Source organism: Notolepis coatsorum, assembly GCF_963971535.1.
Source record: "Notolepis coatsorum genome assembly, chromosome: 18".
Classification (NCBI taxonomy): domain Eukaryota; kingdom Metazoa; phylum Chordata; class Actinopteri; order Aulopiformes; family Paralepididae; genus Notolepis; species Notolepis coatsorum.
Window position 1 is genome coordinate 17,762,137 of NC_140182.1, and position 26,449 is coordinate 17,788,585.

Consider the following 26,449-nt stretch of genomic DNA (forward strand, 5'->3'; position numbering starts at 1 on the left):
TCCGATATTATCGGCCGATATCGGCATTAAAATGTGATATCGGAAAATATCGGTATCGGTTTTTAAAAAAAAATATATATATATATTTTTTTTTACATTTCTATAACCTTTATTTACCCAGGCAAGCAAGTAAGAACAAATTCTGATTTTATTTATTGTCAAAAGTATGCATAATGTTGTGTTAATTCCACAACAAGATATATGTAATGTTAATTACCTGAAATTATTCCATTTTTGGGGGGGGGGGGGAACCCTGCATATATCGGTATCGGTTGATATGGGTTGATATCGGTATCGGAAATTAAGAGTTGGACAATATCGGTATATCGGTATCGGTAAAAAAGCCAATATCGAGCATCCCTAGTTCTGACCCTTCACTACCCAGCCCTTTGTCTCTCGATCTCTTTATTGCTTTATTGACATGGGAAACATACGTTTACATGTAGTACAGAAGGAATTCTTTGTGTGATTGACGGTCTTTATGGTGGTTGCATTCCATTGGATGTCCTTTTCTTGTCACAGCAGCTCACAAATCTTGCTGCTGTGTTTGCACATTGTTGTATTTCTCCCAGTAGGTATGGGAGTTTTTGCAATTTGTGGGAAGCATGTCTCTGATGTCTTGGTATAGTGGGCAGGTTGTTAAGAAGTGTAGTCTCTATCTCTCCATATTGTTTCTCTCTCTCCATATTGTTCCTCTCTCTCTCTGTCTCTCTCTCTCTTCTTCTCTTCATATTGTTTTCTTTCTCTGTCTCTCTCCAGGAAGCGCAGGAAGGTTCTATCCTCCAGAGATTCATCTCACTAAGGCCTACAAGGCAGTGGAGCTCACAGTGTGGCAGTTGGGGGAGGTGCTGTACTTCATGCTATCTGGTGACTACCCCTTCCAGAGCATCGAAGAGATCCTCAACCGTCATCCCTACATTGATCCCAACATTGGTAAGGCACACACACACACACACGCTCACACACACACACATGCACACACGCACGCACACACACACACACACACACACACACACACACACACACACACACACACACACACACACACACACACACACACACACACACACACACACACACACACACACACACACACAGACATTACACATTTTCACCAAAATCTCTCTCTGTCTCTCTCTCTCTCGCCCTCCAGGATGCCAGCACCTGTTGCAGAGATGTCTCTCTAAAGACCCTGCAGACCGACCAACCCTAGAGGAGATGTTGCTCCAGCTGTGATCCAGTGGTGATGACTCTCCCCCTCTGGCCTAGAAGACTCCCCCACCAGAGAGCCACCACCAGAGAGCCCACCACTCTGGAGGGGGGTATGGACGCTGGGTGTCAGCGCCTCCCCCTCTTACCCCACCCCCTGGAGGGGGGTATGGACGCTGGGTGTCAGCGCCTCCCCCTCTTACCCCACCCCCTGGAGGGGGGTATGGACACTGGGTGTCAGCGCCTCCCCCTCTTACCCCACCCCCTGGAGGGGGGTATGGACGCTGGGCGACAGCGCCTCCCCCTCTTACCCCATGGACGCTGGGTGTCAAATAAGAAGATTGCCAGGGTGCTGTGTAGGGGTGGGGGAAAAAATCGATACGTAGTAGTATCGCGATACTTTGCGTGGCGATACTGTATCGATACAGGGACGCCAAGTATCGATATTTAATTATTCATAAAAAAATAAAAATAAATAAAACAAAAATTGTATAAGGAAGTTGCATTGTTCATTTCAATACCTGTAATACTGTAGTACAGTAGTCCACACACACACACATGTGCATTCAGTTAAGTTGGAATATGACTGTAATACAAACAGTTCAGTTTGTCAGGTACATGTGTAGAAGGGTGGATTATCCCTACTTAGTGAGGGTGATATTCTACTGGCACCAGATAGTAGGAACCCGGCAGAGCTAAGTCCAGCTGGGCCCCCGACTGCAGTGTTGGGGTACTAGGTTCGAGGTTACCAAATGGGGCATATAGGGCCTTAGGATTTACTAACCTAGGAGTTGCATTCTGGTCTTTCCCGCCCCTTAAGGCAATACTCAGTAATCCCTAAACACCCACACTCCCCCTAGTACGTCCCACACCCCCTCACACCCGGTGGCAGTAGTGGTTGATATAATTCTCCCCAAAGCAATACCATACCTTGCTGGCTGTTGGAGACCTGAAGTGAGCACCTACCCCGCTTAATACTATACAGGGTATCAAAAGAGATTAGACAATAGTGCACCATTAAATCACACACACACAGTGAATCCAATTATCCGCCTCTCCCTTTACTGAGTACTGCAAGATGGTCACAACAGTAAAACAGTGCAAAACAACATTTACTTATGGGTTAACGCTCATTACAATATCCCCTTAGGGGTTAACGCTCACTCCGCCCACTTCTTGGAGCCTCGAACGCTCTCTGTTGCCCATATACACTATGCAGTACACAATCTGAAGGAGGTTAGCACAAAGCTCGAAGGAGCTACTTGAGTGGAAAACACTCTTTGAATATAAGGCGCTGCTTAACACTTTCAGTGCCAGCAGGGGGCACACGATTTAGTGCTTGAATGCCCACCATCCACTTTAATGTTAGCGTTAATAATGCCTAATCTATGTTTTAAATTATGGCTATGTGTCTAATCTGCCCGTCGTTTATCAATGACTCGTTTTCCAGTCAACATTGTCGAAGCGGATTGTTTTTTTATCGGTTAATTTTCGTTTTATAGCATTTTGAAAAGCCCTCGTTTTCAAGGAAAATATAAATATTCCATGATAATCGCCCTTTACTGGAATATTCTAGAATACAAGTTTATACACGTTTACAAGTTTCTTTAATAGTAGAATACTTTTATACAAAATGCTTCTTACTGTTATGCTCCAGAGACTGTGCTAGACAAGATAAGTATGAAATAAAATAGTATAGCATGTAAAAATAGAAGTAAAAATAGAAGTCACAGTGTTCAGTATATACATATGTACAATATTCGATGCAGAATAGAAGTAACTGAGTTACCATACAATATACAATATACTATGCAATGTACTAATATACAATTCTATATAGTGCAAAGCAGAAATGGGATGAGGTACAATTTAGGTACAGTTTACAGTAAGGTGTACAGGTTGTAGTGCAAATCCTTTACCAATAAATATAAAGTGTGTTTAGGTGTTCTAAAGTGTGGAGAGTGGGTGCTGCAGTGTGTTGTTTGTTTAAAGTGAGTGTGTGCGTGTGGATGTGTGTGCTGTGTGCATTTGATGGTTGTTGCATAGTGTTTATTGTTCGTTGAGCAGCCTGATGGCCTGGGGATAGAAGCTTCTTCTGAGTCTTTCTGTGCTTGCCATGAGACTCCGGTATCGCTTGCCTGACCGCAGCAGTTCAAAGAGGCAGTTGTTTGGGTAGCTGGAGTCCTTGATGATTCTCTTAGCCTTACCCCTGCACCGCTTGTTGTAAATGTTCTGGAGGGTGGGAAGCCCCCCTCCAATTGTGCGTTCGGCTGAACATGTCACTCTCTGTAGTCTGCTTCGGTCTTGTGCAGTGCTATTCCCAAACCAGGAGGTGATATTGCCAGTCAGGATGCTCTCTATTGTACATGAGTAGAAGTTCTTAAGGATCTTCTGACTGACTTGGAACTTTCTTAGGCGCCTGAGGAAGTAGAGGCGTTGTCGTGCCTTCTTCACAACACTCTCAATGTGTGTGGTCCATGTCAAGTCCTCGGATATGTGGGCTCCGAGGTACTTGAAACTGTTCACTCTCTCAACCGGTGCCCCGTCAATGCTGAGGGGGCTGTAGTCCCTGACCCCCGACCTCCTAAAGTCCACAACATCTCCTTTGTTTTGCTGACGTTCAGGGAGAGGCTGTTCTCCTGGCACCATCCCGCCAGGACCATGACCTCTTCCAGGTAGGCCCTCTCGTCATTTGCAGAGATCAGGCCCACCACTACTGTGTCGTCAGCAAATTTGATGATTGTGTTGTTATTCCGCTGAGCCACACAGACATGTGTGTACAGGGAGTAGAGGAGGGGACTCAGAACACAGCCCTGGGGGGCCCCTATGTTGAGGGTGATGGATGAGGAGGTGCAGTTGCCTGCTCTCACCACCTGGGGTCTGCCCGTCAGGAAGTCCAAGACCCACTGGCAGAGGTCATAGTTCAAGCCCAGGTCCCTGAGCTTGGCTATGAGTTTGGAGGGGACTATGGTATTGAATGCTGAGCTGTAGTCGATGAATAGCATTCTCACATAGTTCCCCTGCCTCTTGTCCAGGTGTGATGCTGCTGTGTGCAGCACATGGGCTATGACGTCCTCTGTGGACCTGTTGGGGCGGTATGCAAATTGCAGGGGGTCCAGGTTGATGGGGAGGGAGGAGCAGATGTAGCCTTTTACTAGCTTCTCAAAGCACTTCATGGCTATGGAGGTGAGAGCTACAGGGCGGTAGTCGTTGAGGCAAGCAGGCTTGGATTTTTTAGGTACAGGGATGATAGTGGACTTCTTCAGGCAGGTGGGGATGACAGCCTGTTCTAAGGACAGGTTAAATATGTCAGTGAATACTGGGGACAGTTGGTCGGCACAGACTTAGGACGCGGCCGGGGAATGCCGTCCGGTCCTGCTGCCTTCCTGATATTCACTTTTTTAAAGGTCCACCTCACCTCATGCTCTGTTACCCTGAACACTGAGTCTCCATCAGCAGACCCCCCCCCCCCATTGCCGTGGCTTGTAGGCTGGTGTTGTTATTCCAAGCCTCAAACCTCGCATAGAAGGTATTGAGATAATTTGCTAAGGAGATGTCACTGTTCAGTTTGAGGGAGGTGCCTTTGTAGTCTGTCATCGTTTTGAGGCCCTGCCACATAGCTCTGGAGTCAGCCTGTTCATATTGAAGTTAAATTTTATTCCTGTAGCGTCGTTTTGCCTCTATTACTGTCCTCCTTACGTTGTATCGCACCACCTTGTGGTCATTCATGTTGCCTGCCACCAGCCCGGCGTTGTATGCTGTGGTGCGCGCTTTCAGAGCTTCACTGACGGATTTGTCTACCCAGGGCTTTTGATTTGGGTAAACTCTAATTATGGTAGAGGGGATTGTTTCTTCCACCAAAGTACGAACAAAGTCCAGCACTGTCTCCGTGTAGTCATTAATGTTATCTGTGTTGTCACGGAACACGCTCCAGTCTGTGCACTCAATCGCAGCTTGTAGCGTCTCCTCTGACTCCACATCCCATTTCTGCATACACAATACACAAAAACGTTGTAATTTTTCGGCCTATTTATGAATAGTTTTCAAATAAACGCTAGATTATCGATAGTATATGTGTACGTATGCACGCTATATAGGCGATCTGAAAAATCGATTCTCTTATTTCCTGATCGCTCGCACAGCCAAACAGCCAGATCACACAGGGGAAAAGCTTATATCTCCGTGAAAAAACAGGTCTGATTATCCTAAGACTGGTAAAATAGATTCCTTACCTGAGATCAGATGTTATCCAAAAAGATTATTCCAATTCCTGATCGCCATTCCAAATATCGATCGCTTTTATTGATCCAACGCTACATACTGTACATATGTATTCCACGCTGTTCTGAGGGTCCACAATGAATCCGATCGGCTCGGGTTACATGCCTGAGAAGTAAAATGTGGATTCCGGATTTTTCTTTTCTCATCCATTTCCATTGAGTCCATTCCAAAAGGGTGCATTACCATCTGGGAGACGATAGAGGGCGTTTTTTTCCACATCTGAGCTCTTACAGGGGCTGCATACCAACGATAGACTCGGTTGATGAAATATGAATTCAGATCTCTAATAAAAAAATTAAACGCTAATAAACGTTGTGGGCATTCAGGCATTGGGCTGATAAAATGTCATATCATGTTTTGGGCATTGAAAGTGTTAAACACACGGGCAGCATAACGTACAGTCGCATACAACCAAAAATAAGTGGGGCCCACACGTTAGAAACAATATTACCTAACTAAGCCGGCATTACCTAAAATAATAAAAGTTGGAGCGCCCTGTCGTGGCTCGGGAACGTGGTGGCTCAAAACCTGACAGCCCCTTCACTCTCAGCGAGCATGCTACCAAAATAAACGGTTAATGCTCCACTGCGCTGTAGGTGCAAAATGTACCTGTACTCGACTCGCCCTGGAATGAGAGTCCATAGTCAGAGTGTTGGTCAGCCCCCCATAGCGAATGTCTGGAGTGATTTGGCCGTAAACGGTCCCGAGAACCGTCCCCTGTGATACCAAGGAGGGCTGGGCTGGCGGTGCAAGCAAGGTGATGAATGTCCAGTAGAGTCCCTCGGGCTCTAATGCTTCTGCCGCAAGAAACCGGCGATACGACGTGCTGAGCTAACAAGGCTAATGCACTATACTTTAGCTAAGCTACTAGCCGATGTGGCTAGGCTAACTCCCCGACTATACATGATACTACGCAACTCTTTAATGGTCGTCTTCACAGCCCGTCTGTCGAACGTCCTCTTCGTCTTTGGCGTACCCTAATCACTATACTTTTAGGAATAAGCTTACGGCACGCAACGTTACTTCTTCTGCCATGAGGCACAATTGGTATTCCACGTGTTTTGCAGGTAGAAGGCTCCCCACCGACACGTCCACTAGCCTCTGTGGAAAACGTCGAAGAGAGCCCCGCACAGGTGGCTCCTCCCCGATACCAGTCCTCTCCGTCTTCCTCTACCGACTGCCAGACCAACGCCCACCAGCTCCCTCTAGCGATAGTCCTCCACAATGCCCCGCTGAGTCCAAGAGCAACCGGGTCATAATAATTACACAACAGTTATAATGAACACAGTAAGACACATTCACGTGTCTACACATGCAACACAGATTACAGTGTTTACATCTGTCTGCTTGAGAAAATACCATGTTCTGCAATAAAAATGATTGAAGTGAGATGAACAGACTGAACTTTATTTTATTAGATAAAACATGTTGACAAAGTTTTACTTTGCAGTTGAAAAAAGGTAATAAATTAAATTTGATAAAAAAAAAAAAAAAAAAAAAACGCAATACTCAGCGTATCGCGATATATTTAGTATCGCGATACTATCATATCGTGACGCAAGTATCGCGATAGTATCGTATCGTGAGGTCTCTGGCAATTCCCACCCCTAGGCTGCGTCTCAGCTGTCTCCAGATTCAAGCAACACTCGGACAGGGAGTGGCAGGAAATGCAGGTCTCTTGTCAGGGCTGGTGATGACCTGACGAGTCTCAGGTGTGCAGATTGAACCTGGCTGACAGCGTGTGGAAGCAGCGACAGGAAGCTGCCCATATAAGGGCGTGGAAGCAGCAGGTGAGAGAGAGGCCCTGGCTGTGATTGTAACAGTCCGGGTAGCAGGAGCTCATCAGCATGTCCCACATCTCTGTGTTGAGCTTCATCAGAAGGCTGACATGGAATCTTACTCCTACCATTATAGTCCATGGGCCAAAACAGATTTGTTTTATTTACTATTCCTAATTAGTATTAACTCAGTTTTAATAAGCTCACATTATAACCCCCCCCCCCCCCCCCTTTTAATTCCAACATTCCCAAATGTCAAATAACCCGACACAATCACAATGGTGCCTTTAACCTGCACGCCCTCAAAACATATACCAGTGTATTAGGCGCGGCTGGGTAGCGTAGAGGTCTAAGCACTCGCCTACCACTGCAGAGACTTTGGGTTCGAATCCAACTGTCAGTGTTACCTCCGGCTTGGTCAGTCATCCCTACAAACACAATTGGCAGTGTTCACGGGTGGGAAGCCGGTGGGGTATGAGTCCTGGTCGTTGCAAACAGCGACTCTTACTGTTCGATCGGGGCGCTGCCGCCTGTTCAGCAGGGAGGGGATCTCATAGACAGACCCAGGCCTAGCTAGCAACTGGGTGTCAGCCCCTGTTGCCGTATTTAGTCGTCGTCTTTAATAAACAGCACGGCTCAAATACTTGATATACCGGAAAGACAGTTGCGCTCCATGACTCCGGCGAGATGCGGACCTTGCACCGGGGGATGATGATGAGCCGCTAAGGCGCCGTTGAGCCAGCGAGGGACCGAAGCTGTCCAGAAAACCGTGAGAGAAGCTCGCCACCTCGCCCGCCACTGCCCCCATCACTCACAGTCAGACACCGGGTCCGGTAGAGCCGGTATAGGCTACAGAGTGGAGAGAGCCTCGCCGAGCCAGCCAGCCAGCCAGGGCACGTTAAATAAATCGCGAGGGAGGCGGTCGGGTGGCGTAGTGGAGATTGCGCTCGTCACCAATGCAAGAGGCTGCGGTCTCGACTCCCGGAGTCAGCATTGCCTGCGGCTTGGTCCGATCGTCATACTAACTCGTTTGGCTGAGTTAGCGGGAGGGAAGTCGTGGGTGGTAATCTGGCGTTGTGGACAGCGACACCTACAGGTCAGGTCTGGGCGCCTGCTCAGCGAAAGGCAGGAAGTGGTGAAGGCAGCGTGACCTCCCACGCGTTACACTTCACCAATGAGAGTCCTCGCTGCCAGGTGAGAAGAGAGCCGCTGGCTGTCTCCGCATGGGTCGGAGGAAGCATGACGTTGTGGTAGACTTCAGGGTTCCCTTGTACCGACCAGTAGGGGGAACATGCGCACAACGACCAGGTAGGGGAGGGGGGGAAATTGGCATAACGACAAAAATTGGGCGGAAAAGCATAGAAAATCAGCCGGAGAAAAAGAGGATTAAAAAATAATAATAATCGTGAGGGGAAAAAAAAAAGTTAAGCGCAGGCTGTGTGTTCTCAGTGAGAAGATCCTCCCGCAGCGGTGCTTATTGTGTGCAGTCACAAATCCCGGTGCTAGGTGAAGCATCTACAGTTTAATAAGATTAATAACAAAATGTGCTATATATAGCCTACCGTCGGCATCGAATATGAAATAAAGGCATTTAAATAATAAATACATTTCTTTCATTTGAATGAGCAATTAAAAAAAAAAAAAAAAAAAATTAAAATCATGCGTTCGTGGTGGAACGGCGTGGTACCGTGTGGCATGAGCACTGCACCTCTGGGTGTGTATCCTGGTCAGTGACTCCTACAGGTCGGTCGGGGCGCCTGCTCAGCGAGGAAGGGAACTGGGGCAAGTAGTGTGATCCTCCCACGCGTTACGCTCCCTCAGTGAGAGTCCTCGCTGTCAGGTGAAAAGAAGCGGCTGGCTGACTCCACATGTATCGGAGGAGACATGTGATAGTATCTATCAACCCTCCCTAGACCGGCAAGTGGGGGGGAAATGCGCGCAACGACCAGGAAGGGAATTGGCATAACGACTAAATTGGGATGGGAGAAAAATTCAGAAAAAAGGGGGAGAAAAGGTACATAAAAAAAATTATTAATCCAATCTTTTAAGATGATGTCGCTGCCAAAATGCATATTTCAGACTCTTTCTATTTTTCTTTTTGTAATGAAGCTCACAGATTAAGGAGAGAACTATTGTATTATCCATGAGGGACATCTAAGCCTTCTCACTTTGGAGGTTTATCAAAACACGGTTCAAATGTTTTATACCATATATATTAACAATACAAATGAAGAACCATGGATATAGATAACAGATCAGTTACAGCCTAATGATACTTTACTTCTAGAAATTTTTTCCCAAGCAAAATAAATATCTTTTTGTAATTAATAGTACATTAAATGCTTGGGCGAGGTCAAACAATAGATCTCGCAACAAAATAAAAACTGGGAGATGTGGATAAACTGTATTGGATATCATAACTCTGTACTTTCATTTCAGAAACGAATGAATAAATATAAAATCGCATGCTTCAGGTAGCGATGTTCACATTTTTCAGTGGAAGATTTTGGGGACAAACATCTGCTCCCAACAAAAAACTAATTCACACAAGATTAGAGATGTGTTTATTCCATCATGATCACTCTTAACTTGGTGGGAATTATGCAATGTGGCATCAAGGTGAAATATTCTTATCAGCTCAGGCTATATGAGCCATAGGGCACATCTGAGGGAGGGCGGGGGCTGATGGGGGCTATTCAGGTGACCCTACTTCACTATCATTATTATATTATGTTGCATGAATGAGAAATATGATCTATATTACATAGATAAGTGGAAATGTACATACTGGATCTGCGCTTACAGTAGACGCACAGTCGCACACACACTACATGAACTACGCTTGCAGAGTCAATCTTTTGCAGCGTTTGATGTTGATGTTATGTGCTTTATTGCTCTTTTGTAACTTGCAGCCCAAGCCTTAAAGAGTAGTGAGCTGTGTCATACAGTAAACAATACAATTTAATTCAACTGATCATAATGATCCAAACACAAAGCTACCAAGTACACAGGCTATACATTAACACAGGCCAACATTTTGGGAAATGCATTTACCGTCTTCCCCAGAGTCAGACAAGAAGATGGATACCAATTTCCTTTCCGTGCGTTCAGTAGAAAGCTATCCGGCTGCAAGCTAGCCTAGCTTAGCACAAATGAATGGAAGCAGATATGGATCAGATCAGCTAGCCTAGCTGTTGGCCAAAAGCTTTAGTTTTAAGCTAGGCTAGCTGATCTGTATACACCCAGTTGTCTTCTTTGTATTTTCCCTTATCTTTGTGGTGGATCGGGTTAAACGATTTTCAAGCACTTTGGATATTTTATATGAAAATCACAATTTAAATCGTATATAGGGAGGGAGACAGGGATTCCCCCTCTCTCTTAAACATTATTAATTGGGAAGATCCCTTATATACAACTGTAAATTAAATTAGCCAATGCACTGCTGTTATCAGTGATGTTTGCCATAACCATATTAGGACCAGTTACAGGGAATGGGACCATAAAAGAAACTCCAGCTGTGGTACAGCCACAGTTTTCGACTCTGTACACCTGTAAGTTGTTGACATGGCTGGCTTGAAGTTCATTCTGGGTCTACTGGCCCTGGTTGTTGTCTCTGCTTGGGCAAAGGAAAAGGTGAGGAAAGTAATTTTTTATGTCATCTGATATATTTCTTTTATTTGACAGTATAACAGTGTTTTCAATTACAATGATGATATGACTTATTTTTACAGGAATTTCTTTACTTAGAAATACAATTTATCTTTTAAATGTATCTTTTTTTACAATATCAAGATACAAGATACAAGAGTTTTATTTGTCACGGCATACAGGTATACAGTGAAATGCGGGGGGTCTCTCCCGCAACAATGTGCATAATACAAGTAATAATATAAGAGTCCAACCAATAGAGCGACATAGTATATATATATACTGTGTATATATTGTGGATGAGGTATAATGTAAAAATCCATGCTATATTGATCCATGAAAGTATACCTTCAAATCCGGTATAGCCAACCTCCCACGACTACTTACTTACCTGTGTGGGTTTGCAGTGGCGTCGCATGGGTAAAATAACAGGGGAAGCCAAAAAAAAATTATTAAAAAAAAAATTATGAAATATCTTTATTAATTTTTTTTTTTTTTTTTTTAAGTCAAGCAGTCACCATGTACACTACAGTATGGCTCGGCGGCCAGTCAAACTTTATTTTTATTTATTTAACAGATTGCAGAATGGGTACAATACAGTACGGCTCAATACACACAATTGTATAAGAAATGCAGACCAGAGAAAGATGTTTGTCTTGTTTACATCAGGGTCATTAATACTGCTGGAGCATTGGTTCATTTTTGGTCCGATTTCCGCGTGGGAGCAAATTCGAGACACATATTCGGTTGCAAAAAGGTGTCCCACGGTCTCCTCTATGGCCGTGAATATTTTCACGCGGATCGGAATCACGGCGCGCCCGTGGGACCAGTGGTGCAGTGCTGGTATAACTCGGTATAACGGCGTTATACCTCGGTCACTGAGGCTGAAGTACGCGCAATCGCTTTTTACATGGCATTATCCAACCGGACTCCCGGAGAAGCATGCAGCTGCAGAGCCGCAGAGCCAGCAGCGCTCTCTGGGCCGCGCGCTGACGGCCGCGCTGTGAGGCAATAGTATCCAGCTGCAGGACGAGAGCAACCAAAAAAAACTGTGCATGCGCGCGCACGCGCGCACGCGCACGCGCGTGGAGCGTTTGACCTACTGTCAATTTGCCACTGCACCACTGCGTGGGACACTTTTCCGTTTCGGCGAGTTTATTCCACGCTTTCTGTTTTCCTTTTCTAAGCATTTTCGGGGCTACATGTGAATGAGTAAAAGTTGCGGGACGCCCAGATGTTTCCACGATAGAAAGCTCGCGTGGATCCCATAATAGGCTCACTTAATACAGCGTTTTTAAAATCACGCGACATTTTCAGGGTCGCGAGCCGACCTTTTCCCTCGTTTTCGATGATGGAAGTGATTTAGGAAAAGCTTCGGCACGCCGAGAGGTCCCCGTGGATTTAATCTTGCGAGGATCGGGGCAATATTCGGCCCGTGGGAACAGTTACGGGTTAATACAATGTTCAGAGTGCAGAGGGGAAAATATGCTGAGTGTCTTCCTCCCAGCCCCGTTTTAAACTTTTAGGGTGTGGCAGTCAGCTCGAATCTGATTGGCTAGGATCGGATTTGGACTCTATAATGCTGGAAGCCTGGAGAAAGAGACCTACCCCCTGCCTCTCTCCTATACTAGCTGCAGTGAGCACAGTGAGTCTGACAGTGTGTTAGAGGGAGTGAGAAGGAGAAGAGGGAGACATTAAAAAAAAATTATAACACAGATGCACAGATGAAAAAGAATGTAAACTATATTAAAACAAATATATATTTTTTTTTCATATTTCATATTTGATATTAATTCATATTTTAATATTAGGGAGGCATGGCTTCCGTTGGCTTCCATAAGGATTCGCCACTGTGGGTTTGTTTATGTAGTGAATATTCTATGTGCATTTATGTCTTTAGTTTTTAGCAGAACTAACCTTTCATTGTTTCATTTATCCTGCCTCCATTATGCTGCATGACACCTGTGAACAACACTGTGAGTACAAACTCATTTCATCACACATTGTCTGAATGGAGGATAGTCGACTACGACATTTCCTCACTGCTGTGTGTTTATTATCATCATAATTCCTCACTAATAAATCATCGGATTCCCTCACTATAGATCATACAGGAGCTAGGTGTCTCTGAGCAGCTGTTGAAGGCCAACAAGGATGTTGGTAAGATACCTTTTTTGTGTTGTTTAATTAGTGGGGAAAACCAAGCACAAATTATTTTCTGATGAATTTGAGACAACATCTGATTTCTCATCCTGTCGTCAACCCCACCCACCAGTGCATACTGAGGATGAGCCCTACATCGTGGATGACATCGCTTATGTCAACGAAAACGAGAGGAACGCTGACCCCTGCACCTCCAGTGGCTGCATGTGGGGAAAGTCTAGCGATGGCCTGGTCTACATACCCTACTCCATCTCTAAGTACTATAGTGAGTGTATTTATTCGCATTTTGATTCTGTGCAACTGACTGTCAAATCTTATATTCCTGCATTCACATAGTGGACTACGTGATCATGAAGTTACTTGTTGCTGCAAAACGATTTTGATTATATGCAACCATCCAACAAAAAAATCTTTGTGATAATAAATAAATAAATAAATACAAAAAATACAAGGAATAAGCACAAAATGTAATGGTTTAGTCTCATTCCTCACTTTTACAAAAAAAAAACAAGGACAGAGTAGATTCTACCATAAGATTACCTACTTATTCCATGTGGTTAAGTCTCAGTCCTCATTCCAAATTATTGAAAATCTTACTGAGTGCACCTTTAAAGCATATTCATAATTCGTTCATAATTTAAGGCGAGACACTACAGGTGAATAGGGTAAAAAATTTTACTAATAGAAATCACAATGAAACTTCCCCAGTTGATTACTTATATTAAGACAAGACTTTTTTGTATTACAAGTTTTCTGAAATTGTATGTTTAAATATGCAAATGAGGCATGCTCTACTTAAATATGCACTAATTTGCATATAATTCCAGGACAGAAATCTGAACATTGGATAAAGCCATTTTCAAAATTATAGTTTCATTTTGTTGACATATTAGAGCCAAATGTTATTACAGAGGGGATTTTGGATATCTCTTTTTATCACTCCATAAATCAGAAAATACTCCATTCAGTAAATTTTTATGGTAAAATTCCATATTTCGCCATGTTTTTAGGAATAAAATGTGATATAAATCAGGGTATGAATGCGATATCAACAAACCCTTCTGTAAATACCTTCAGAACATAGATATGAATAGAACTGGAAGGTTTGGTGTATGTGAGTGCTACTGAAGTGGAGATTTCTGGCTCAGAGTATGAGGAAAAACTCATTAAAACTCATTTTTGGGAAAACGCCTGTTCTGTATTGTAAAATGCCATACTTTTTTTTTAAACAGATATTTACAAACACAATACCTAATCAAACCATTAGTAATTGACAACCTAAACACATGCCTGATAACTGAATAATAATAATAATAATGATGTTATTGAACTGAACAGAACTAAACAGTGTAGTACAGTGTAGTACCCCCTAATAGGCAAAACATATTTGAATAGATATCACTATGAAACTTTCCCAGTTTGTTATGTACATATAAACTTAGAAAAAATATATTGCAAGTTTTCTGAATTTTATGTTTATATATGCAAATGAGGCACTTCCCCATTGATGGCCATTGGGGCCCGTCTAATATAATGGTAGAGGGCCGCTTAAACATCTTAGGCAACCAACTTGCGCCTAGCCACGCCCCCGCGGCGACGCGGTAGCGGCAGCGGAGCGGCAGAGAGATCTGCCGCGGCATTATGCAGCCGTAATCCCCCCTCTTTTAACATCGACGGTTAGCTCAACTCCTTCGCTGCCTTGCTGTGGAACCTGCGGTGCGTTGGTGACAAGTTCGAATCACATTTAAATTTTTTTTTTTTTTTTAACATGCATTCTTTCGCCGGTTAAGTTTAGGCATTGTTTCGGAGTTGGTTAAGGTTAGGGTTAAGTTTAGGCATTGTTTCGGAGTTGGTTAAGGTTAGGGTTAAGTTTAGGCATTGTTTCGGAGTTGGTTAAGGTTAGGCTTAAGTTTAGGCATTGTTTCGGAGTTGGTTAAGGTTAGGGTTAAGTTTAGGCATTGTTTCGGAGTTGGTTAAGGTTAGAGTTTGTCGCAGAGCATGGCAATAGAATGCAGCCTATTTCCGCACTGCCGCTCTCTCGCGCTGCCGCAGTCACATGGGCGTCGTGGCCAATCAGAGAAACGCTGAACGCAAGTTGGTTGCCTAAAATGTTGACGCTGGACGGCCAGCAAATGTAAACAGACGTGGGGCTGTTTGTAGAGCTAAATCTATACTTTATAGTATTGCTATCTGTCCATTCTCATTGTCAATTGGGACCATAAACCGTCCCTTCAAAATGGATTAAAGAAAAAAGAATTTCATCAATACGTTCTCATTTTATAGCGCCGTGAATATAAGCGTTATACGGGATTTGGTCTAGTATATTTTCTGGGAGGCGAGATAAAGGGCTACTAGCTAATAACGTTATATCCAATGGCATTTCCGTTATACATATGCTACAGAAATAACTCAAACTGCATATGATCGGCACGATCCTCAAGCATGTATGCATGAAGGGGGGGGGGGGGGGGCGGGGGACGTTGTTTCTTATTATTGATTACCAATAACCGTGTTCGTCTAGCCACATAGGCCGATCGGATGGATGGCTATCAAAACAAGGCCCGATCGGGATGTACTTTACGTGAAAAAGATCTTACCGTGGGCCGGTGGGATCCCCCCGAGCATTTCCCCGTTATCGAACGCCATCTGGTAGATCGATATGTCCATTGGCTGATGATAAATCCCCTTATTGCATAGTGAAATCTGCGATGCAAAACGTAATCCAAGCTACAGGCTGCAGATCCAGAATCGAGCTAACTGAAAACTCCATTGAAAGTAAAAAAAAATAGTCCACCATTCAGCCACAGGGCACACTCCATTATCGCGACAGCGCCCCTAAGAGGATCTGGCCGGTAATATAATGCACGTTGGCGAATTCAAAGAGTAGGGTAAATCTGCAGTGCCGCTCGGCAACCTTGAATAGGTTATTAATATGGAATAAAAGCCAAAACAACTTGCCACGGATATATCCGTGCTTCTGTCCACAACGGGTGGAATCGAAACACGGAGATATCCGTTGTTCGTCCCCATTGTGTTAAATATGTGCACATTTATGGATGCAATAAGGCAAAATGAAGTAAAATAAACAACTAAATGTGTGTTATTGACATTTTATTGTCACTAGTTTCATAGAAGACATGTTTAGGAAGCAAAATATAACAAAATCTCAAAATCAACAAAAAAAAGTATATTTGCCTATTCACCTGAGGTGTCTCGCCTTAACAGTGTACGAGCCAGCAGATGGTCTTATTGGCTTATAAAATTATATGTACCAATGAGATTATACTAACAAATTAGACACAACCTGATCACAGATGCATTTTAGTTGATATATTGATATAGGATATTTTGAACTTTTTAATGAATTCATTATTTAATTCATTTATAAATGTATTAAACATGTATTTAATTATTGAGAATAAATGTAGTTAATAATGTGTTAGTACATAATTTGTTATTAACCACCGGTATTAGAAGTCCTTATTTATAGTCCTGTCTTAGTCTGATTCTGGATTCATAATTTGCACTAGAAGTTGTACTTTAAAATGTTTAGTTATTATTGTTTTACTTCAAAATCATCAACATTTATCAGATATACTAGTAAATTCACATCAACCTTTTGGTGCAGAAAAAGGCAACACCTTAAGATAAGATATTCCTTTATTGATCCGTTTGGGGAAATATGGGTGTCATAGCAGCATGGGGGATGGGAGGTACAGGTATGGGCATGGTAATAGTAGAAATACATGATTATAGGCAATACAATTAGATATGAATATAAGAAATATGAGAAAACATTTATAAACAACAATATAATTAACTCTGAATATGAGAAAGTAAACAGTGTAATCAATGAGGGTCTGTATGCCCTATTATATGTTTCAATAAATATGGGAAATAAAGAATTAGAATCTGAATATATACAGATTACACGTAATGGACCTTGACAGTATGGTCACAGGAAGGACCGTCCTGGCCACTAGGTAGCTCACTGCATGTAGCCCTGTGGTGCGGAGACCTGATTTACATGTGAGGTCAAACGGAAGGGCCCCTCAAATGTTTCTTTGCCTAGGGCCCCCAAACGTCTAGGGACAGCTCTGGTCCCAGGTTCAGTAGGGCTTATCTCCTCTTTACAGTGGTTCAGGGTGTAGAGCGGTCATCTGGTAATTGGAGGGTTGCCGGTTCGATCGCGGCTCCTCCTGGCAGCATGTCAATGTGTCCTTGAGCAAGACACTTAATCCTGAGCAGGTGGGCACTTTGCATGGTCGCCTCTGTCGTCGGTGTGTGAGTGAATGGGTGAATGTGAGGCATAAGTTGTAAAGTGCGTTGGATAAAAGTGCTAGATAAATGCAGTCCATTTACCTTGTATATATTCTCTGTGTTTCCAGCCTCCAGGGAGCTGGCCATCATCCTGCATGGTCTCCAGTCCTTCTCCCACGTCTCTTGCATTCGCTTTGTGAGGCGTTCCACCCAGAAAGACTTCCTGTACATCCAGTCCCTCAACGGGTAAGGACTTGTGTGTGTGTGTGTGTGTGTGTGTGTGTGTGTGTGTGTGTGTGTGTGTGTGTGTGTGTGTGTGTGTGTGCGTGCGTGCGTGTGTGCGTGCGTGCATGCGTGTGTGCGTGCGTGCGTGTGTGTGTGTGTGTGTGTCTCTGTGTATATGTATGTGTGTGTATGCATGCATGTGTATGTCCAATCCACAATGTCCAATTGCACTGATAATATTTGTGTCCTTTAGACATTGTATTTACTGTATGTGGACATAAATAAAGATTCTAAATGTGTGTGTGTGTGTGTGTACTGTTTATATCATCTGTACCATTACTTTGAATACTAATAGTCTTACCACTGGGAAGTTGATGGTTAACCACTGAAAGATAAAACCCTGATTGTGCCACAGCTGAGCATGTTGTTCCCTGATAAATGCCACACAATACTTAAAAACTCCAGTGTTTTCATCCTCACAATGTTACTAACTACATACTTTTTAATACAGTATTATTGTATTTTAAATTGAGATGACACTTTAATAACCTTTTCCTATCTATCTGTGCGGCGGCTGGCAGGTGCTGGTCCTACGTGGGTCAGACCGGCGACTCCCAGACCCTGTCCCTGAGCCGTCAGGGCTGTGTCTACCACCACACCGTCCAGCACGAGCTCCTTCACGCCCTGGGCTTCAACCACGAGCAGACGCGCACAGACAGGGACCAGCACATCCGCGTAGTGTGGGAGAACATCATCCCTGGTCAGCTCCACAGACAGACACACATTCATTATATATATATATATATATATATATATATATATATATATATATATATATATATATATATATATATATATATATATATATATATATATATATATATATATATATATATATATATATATATATATATATATATATATATTATATTCTAATCTGTACATATATCATATATACTACACACCTTCATACACACTCACATAAACTGATACACAAAGGCAGAGAGACAGACAGTAAAAAGATATTAGAAAGATCTTGTATAAATTATGCCATTTTCATACTTTTTTCGTTTTCTTTTTTACATGGATCTGCCCACTTTCCTATAGTTTCATGTGGCAAATATTCCATGTTTTCCATGTACACATGCGTGTGCACACACACACACACACACACACATGCACGCACGCACGCATACACGCACGCACGCACGCACGCACACACACACACACACACACACACACACACACACACACACACACACACACACACAGAATGTACTCATTATTATTGCTTATTATTGACTTATTATTTCCCCTTGCAGACATGGCGTACAACTTTGACAAGATCAACACCTTGAACCAGGGAACCTCCTACGACTACAACTCTGTCATGCAGTACCACAGGTCACTCACACCACCCTCCTCACAGCAATATCCTCTCAGTTATATCATAATTATAATGTTCTAACGATACTTTACTATGTTCGTTCCGTTTTACATCTATCAGCAATCTGAATCTGAAACACTTTATTCACCAAATAAATATTACAACTGACGGACATACACAACAGCACTGGGTTGCACCGACTACAGTACTGTATGTGTAAATTTTCTCCTACGTTGGGGTGTAAAGTCGGCACTAGAGGCTTAGTAACTACTAGTTAGTTTGTAATTAAATTAGTAACAACATGAAAATAAAAATAAATAAAAATGAAAGGAAGCAAGGTGCAGTCCATTTGCAAAAAAACAGAAACGACAGTGGCTCAGGAGGTAGAGCAGTCGTCTGGTAATCCGGAGGTTCCCGGTTCGATTCCCACTCCTCCCGGGCAGCGTGTCGAAGTGTCCTTGAGCAAGACACTTAACCCCTAATTGCGCCCGATGTGCAGGTTGGCACCTTGCATGGTTGCCTCTGCCATCGTTGTGTGAGTGATTGGGTCAAATGTGAGGAACAAATTGTAAAGCGCTTTGGACAAAAGTGTTATGGTTTGTATGCGACCCCAACAGCACGACACAGACAGGTACATCAGAGTTAGCCAAAACAAAGGGCGTATTTATTTTGCAACACTGTTCCTTTAAGGACAAAAATGTAAATTGGATTACTGTGTCGCAAACGATGCCGTGTAACAGACAACGCATTTGTTTTACAGTTACAGAGTAGACATCTGTGACCAGTGACCACCAGTGTTGTAGTCGAGTCACAAAATCTGGAGTCCGAGTCGAGTCTTGAGTCTTCGAGTCTGAGTCCAAGTCTGAGTCACCAAAGAAGAGCCCGAGTCGAGTCCCCATTGCCCTAGTCCTGGACTCGAGTACTACAACACCGTCTGTTACATTGTATGATTCAATCACACCTAGGGTCTGTGTAACCATTTAGTTGTTGTGTTCTGTGTGATTCCAGGTATGCCTTCTCCAAGAACAACGAGCCCACCATGCAGCCGATCCCCGACCAGAACGTCGACTTCGGCATGGCCACCAAGATGAGCCAGAACGACATCGTCAGACTCAACAAGCTCTACCAGTGCTGAACTACTGGTGAGTAAGATGAGATGAGGAAGTTCTTTCTTGTCTGTTGATTCAGACATTTGTTTTGTGTCGGATCACACAAAATACTGCGTTACAAAAAAGAAAAAACACTAGAAAACCATGTTAAAAACCATGTTAAAAAACAAACATGAGACAGACATACAGACAAGACATCAAAGAGTCATGCACGTCACAGCATAGAGTCTCTCTAGACAGACATACATACAAGACATCAGCTCGTATATTCTGTGTGTAATACATGTGATCTGAAGCTCCTATGTGAGGGTCGCAGCTGGTATTCTGTGTGTAATACATGTGATCTGAAGCTCCTATGTGAGGGTCGCAGCTGGTATTCTGTGTGTAATACATGTGATCTGAAGCTCCTATGTGAGGGTAGCAGATGGTATTCTGTGTGTAATACAGGTGATCTGAAGCTCCTATGTGAGGGTAGCAGCTGGTATTCTGTGTGTAATACATGTGATCTGAAGCTCCTATGTGAGGGTCGCAGCTGGTATTCTGTGTGTAATACATGTGATCTGAAGCTCCTATGTGAGGGTGGCAGCTGGTATTCTGTGTGTAATACATGTGATCTGAAGCTCCTATGTGAGGGTAGCAGCTGGTATTCTGTGTGTAATACATGTGATCTGAAGCTCCTATGTGTGAGGGTAGCAGCTGGTATTCTGTGTGTAATACAGGTGATCTGAAGCTCCTATGTGAGGGTAGCAGCTCGTATTCTGTGTGTAATACATGTGATCTGAAGCTCCTATGTGAGGGTGGCAGCTGGTATTCTGTGTGTAATACATGTGATCTGAAGCTCCTATGTGAGGGTGGCAGCTGGTATTCTGTGTGTAATACATGTGATCTGAAGCTCCTATATGTGAGGGTAGCAGCTGGTATTCTGTGTGTAATACATGTGATCTGAAGCTCCTATGTGAGGGTGGCAGCTGGTATTCTGTGTGTAATACATGTGATCTGAAGCTCCTATGTGAGGGTAGCAGCTGGTATTCTGTGTGTAATACATGTGATCTGAAGCTCCTATGTGAGGGTAGCAGCTCGTATTCTGTGTGTAATACATGTGATCTGAAGCTCCTATGTGAGGGGAGCAGCTGGTATTCTGTGTGTAATACATGTGATCTGAAGCTCCTATGTGAGGGTAGCAGCTCGTATTCTGTGTGTAATACATGTGATCTGAAGCTCCTATGTGAGGGTGGCAGCTGGTATTCTGTGTGTAATACATGTGAGGGATCTTCTGTGATTTTATGGGCCATTCTCAACATAGTTGTAGTGTAAACGTTTCACACATGAATATAGACACTGTAGTAAAAAATTTAAAACTTTTATTATATCCCTGAAATGACTATTTATATGATATTATACCGCCACCGCCGCAGGTCCTGGATATGAACACGACAACTGGAAGAGGTTTTATTAAAGTCTTTTTAGATTTGAATGAAATGAAAAACCCTGCACTTAGACCACTGCACTTGCGCATTACATTGAGCTCATGGGAGAGAGAGCGGGGGGAGAAAATGAATGAATGTGGATGAGAGCCTTGACATTAACCTACTCCCCAAACTCTGCAACTCCCCAAACTCTGCATGCTCCCTATACGCACACCTACTCCCCATACGCATGTGCAGATTGATAAACCTAGATCTTGGACAATCCAGAGAGACTCCGTGGGCAATCTGCGCATATGCATGAGAGTAGGTGCTGAAAAAGGGACTATAGCTCGGCCGAGAAAGTTCAGATCGACTTGGGATTGGTCTCTCCGTGTTCAGGAGACTCAGGCGTATATAAAAATCGATTGGATCGTGTCTCCAGCACGCCCACAGCCGTAGCTAACCACTTACGTCAAGGCTCTCATACACATTCATTCATTTTTACCCCCCCCCCACCTCACTCTCCATGATTTCAGAATACCGGAAGTTATTTTTAATCGCAAATGTCTAATTTTTATTTCCACTTTTACATTTTATTATCGCATGATCACTCTTATCAAGCTTTTTTCCCCTGGCATTTACATTTTAATTGTGTCCACAAATATATCCTTTATCTGTCTTTTCTATGTTGTTTCCACACAGGTGACCAAACACAGTCCCGGAAATACACCATGACCACCATCAATACACCATGACCACCATCAATACACCATGACCACCATCAATACACCATGACCACCATCAATACACCATGACCACCATCAATACACCATGACCACCATCAATACACCATGACCACCATCAATAACCTTCATCTAGAAACTCATCCAAGTCTTGATTGTTGTTTGTTTTACTTTAAAAGCAAGCACACACACACGCACGCACGCACGCACGCACGCACGCACGCACGCACGCATGCACGCACGCACGCACGCACGCACGCATATTGACTGTCTTGTCCTGGGGCACTGGAGTAATATATGTGATTTCTTTACATAATGCAAAATGGCTGCATTTATATAGCGCTTTTATATCACTGAGGAAGGACATTGTCCGAAACATGTCTGCTTTTTATTCAGGCTGCCATTAAAAAATATTGAACCTGTGAGTGCTGGTCCGGCTACCCTGCTTTTTGATATACTGAACTTTATGGGATACAGCACCCAGTGTGAGAACTTGTGAGCGCGGTCTAACTTGACTCTATCTAAAGCACTTTACAATATGTTCCTCACATTTTACCTATTCACTCACACATTCACACACCTGCTCATCGGGAGCAATTAGGGGTTAAGTGTCTAGCCACTGTCGCCCCACATTTTACATGAGTGACATTCACCTTAATCAACTTCCATATCTCCAGATGGGTAGACATCAATCTTTGCCTGATTCTAATTAATTTCAGCTAATGTATACTTCAATATTAATAGTCTGTTATAGTATTTGGCAGTGTTGTAGTACTCGAGTCTGGACTGATTTTCAGGACTTGTGACTCGACTTGGACTTGAGCACTGATGACTCGGACTTGGACTCGAGCATTGACTGCATTCGGACTCGGAAGGTGCAGACTCGGACTTACAGTTATTTTCCCCATTGGTTTATCTCTTTTTATTGGGGGGGGGGGCATGCCAACTCCACACAGAAAGGCCTCAAGGTCAAATATTGGTATCAACTACAAAGCCTTCCGGTGTAGCTCCTCCCCGTGTTCTTCATGTCAGAGGATCAGCGGCGCTATTTATATCAACCCTCTCGACGTGTTAAAGGCTCTTTGTGGTTCTGAACCTGCAGGCGACTGGTTGACATGGCTGTGTTGAAGTGCACCCTGGGTCTTCTGGCCCTCATGGTAGTCTTTACCTGGGCTGAAGAGGAGGTGAGTGTCTATCTTTATATAGACCTTTTCAAACCTGGCAACATAAACATTCTAAAGGGGCCCAAGTGTGTTTCTTGTTGCAGTGTTTGCTAATGCTAGGTCATGGGTGGAAGGTATCTGAATTTCATTGATTTTTCACCTTGAAACTTGCTTATAAACCTAACCATACCTTAAAGGGGCACTTCGCAAAAAAAAAAAAAAAAAAAACAATTCTCATTTATTTTGCACATAATCTCACACACATCCAACAACAGTTTTGCACAGATTCATTTAGTTTGACTGTTATTGAGAATAAGGGATTCTGAATATGGCCACCAGTGATGTCATTGGAGACATTGAATCCTTGTGCCGTTAATTACAGCCCAATGAAATGATAAAGTAGCAGTCCCTGTAAGACCAGGTATTGCTATTTTTTCATCTACATCATTTCATGATGCTGTAATTAACACAACACAAGGATTCAATGTCCCAGGTGACCATCAGTTTATAGTTTTTGGATGTGTGTGAGATTATGTGCAAAATAAATCAGCATTGTTTTTTGGTGAAGTGCCCTTTAGCCCTGTCTGTAACCTCACTGGAGACCTGGAATAGAGATGAAGAAAATTGTCATGGTCATCGATTTTCAAAGTTATAATGCATTCCAACAAAATGCGGATACTGTCTAGCCATGACCCCACTACAATAGCTAACAGGAATTAAATATGGTGGCCATATTCAGCAACACAAAGTTATCTTTCTCTCAGTCCATCACTTATCTTCTCATACTGCATGATTACTTTCACACTTGGGTAAGACTTTAACCCTTTCACTAACACACTACAGAAGGTTAACCTTCTGTGTATTGTCGCAGTGAAAGGGTTAACCCTTTGGTAGTGTGGTAGTGAAAGGGTTCAATGGCAGATCCCTTAGTTCCATGATGAACCGTACTAAGATGGTAACAGATATTATAAATAATTACTTATAATAATACTGACATTGCTCTGGTCTTCTCTTTATTTGGTAACCAAATCCAACGATTAGAGCAGTAAAAGCACATTAAGGCACCGGGTTCAAGGCTCAAGTCTCAAATCCACAGTTAGGTCAGGCTTGAGCTTGCTTTTATTTTGTGATTCCTTTTTAATGTTTTGTTGTTTGTGTTTTAATGCCTTAATGTTTTGCAAAGCACTTTGAATTGCTTTGATGCTGAAATGTGCGATAGAAATTGCCTACACTATTAGTCTACTCATGCTTTATAGTTGATCATGTCCTGATTAAACACCAAAGAGCTGACTCATGGTATTTTTCTCCATCACAGTGGTAGCTCAAACCTCTCTCTCTCTCTCTCTCTCTCTCTCTCTCTCTCTCTCTCTCTCTCTCTCTCTCTCTCTCTCTCTCTCTCTCTCTCTCTCTCTCTCTCATTTTTACCTGATCTTGTGACAACCTATTATACAGCACTTCTAGACAGCACATTTTAACTGGATATAATACAATTCCAATGTGTGTTGGAACCGGAGAGGTTAATTATGCACGTGGTCACATCTTCATGTTTTATACAAATTTATTGTTAAAACATTGCTAGTCAATTGCTATTTTAGATCCAGGAGTTCAGTAGAGGACTTGATTTTGTCTGACCAGGAGAAGGACCCCCCCCCCCCCCCCCCACCCCCCCCCCCCCCGGTTCTGTGAGCTTGTCTTGCTTTCTGGAGAAATGGAGCGGCATGAACGGGTGAGGGTTGTAAGGGGGAGAGGAAGGGGAGGATACGGGGGGGGGGGGGGGGGGGGGGGGGAGGGTGAACCTAATCTAATCATGTTAGATAAGGCTTTGGATGGAAACTTCCACAAATGTTTCCACATATTTTCCTGATATAAAGAATGATTTATTAACAATGAGCAAAGGTAAACCCACTCCTCTTTTTTTATAGGTTATAAAGTCTGTGTCTGAGAAGATTGAGAAAGCCAACAGGAATATTGGTGAGACTGTAATTGGCAGCTTGTCAACAGATCACATGTTATATAGGCTATATCAATGCAATACAACTATTCTATGTTCTGTCCTGTATATCATGTGAGCAATAACTTATAGCTCACATGATATACAAGACAGAACATAGAATAGGGGAAGTTATCCGTATCCTGTATATGACAGGTGTTGTGGGACATGTACAATAATGCAAATAATGGTATTCTAGTCTAAGGTGCAATATTTTCCGCCAATGTGCAATATTTTCTTTCTACTGTGATGTTTTGCAATGCTTTAAAAAAAACGTTTTAATGTTCTTGTGAATAAGTGCATGTGTAGCAGAGGGTGTGTGTGGGTACATGAATGTGTGGTGTGTGGTGTGAGTATGGGTACAACTAACGTATGTATGGTAGTGTGTCTATGGGTACATCATGGATGTGTTGTGTGGTAGAGTGTGTAGGTATCGTTGTTTAGGTGCTGCACAAACTAATTTAGTTTCGTACGGTATTGTGCAATGACAAAAAAGCTTTCTACTGGCGGCTGGGTGGCGCAGCGGACATTGCGCTCCTCACCAACGCAAGAGACACCGGGTTCGACTCCGGCTGTCGGCGCTGCCTCCTCCGGCTTGGCCGGCCGTCATACTAACTCAATTGGCAGAGTCAGCGGGTGGAAGTCGATGGGTGGTAATCTGGACGTTGTGGACAGCGACTCCTACAGGTCGGTTGGGGGACGCCTGCACAGCAGAGACAAGAAATGGCGGGGGTAGTGTGAGCCTCCCACACGTTACACATCGCCAAATGAGAGTCCGCGCTGGCAGGTGAAAAGATGTGACAGGCTGCCTCCTCGTGTACCGGAGGGGACACGCGATGCAAGGCTTCTGTCCTCCCTACAACCGGCCAGCGGGGGGCATATGCGAGCAACGTTCAAGACAGGGGAGGGAGAATTGGCACAGTGGAATTGGGATGGGAGAAAAAATAGAAAAAGTGGAGAAAAAAGTGTGTATATAATATATATATATATTAAAAAAAAAAGCTTTCTACTTCTACTGTATTGATTTGAATGTTTGTTTTTAACGACCGCAGTGCGTTCTGCCGACGGGCCCTATGTGGAGGACGAC

At 43.4% G+C, this 26,449-nt stretch overlaps 1 protein-coding gene across 1 annotated transcript in view; it reads left to right on the top strand.

Annotated features, from left to right (window-relative positions):
- LOC311245246 (embryonic protein UVS.2-like) overlaps positions 1-20,086 on the top strand; it is a gene marked incomplete at both ends in the record, with an annotated part of 25,156 nt that extends 5,070 nt beyond the window's left edge. Inside the window, 6 exons of the mRNA XM_084335081.1 lie at positions 760-933; positions 13,192-13,344; positions 17,468-17,585; positions 18,146-18,324; positions 18,887-18,968; positions 19,960-20,086. Of these exons, the coding sequence (XP_084191207.1) occupies positions 760-933; positions 13,192-13,344; positions 17,468-17,585; positions 18,146-18,324; positions 18,887-18,968; positions 19,960-20,086 (833 nt within the window). The remainder of the gene's footprint in view (positions 1-759; positions 934-13,191; positions 13,345-17,467; positions 17,586-18,145; positions 18,325-18,886; positions 18,969-19,959) is intronic.
- Positions 20,087-26,449: the final 6,363 nt, after the last annotated feature.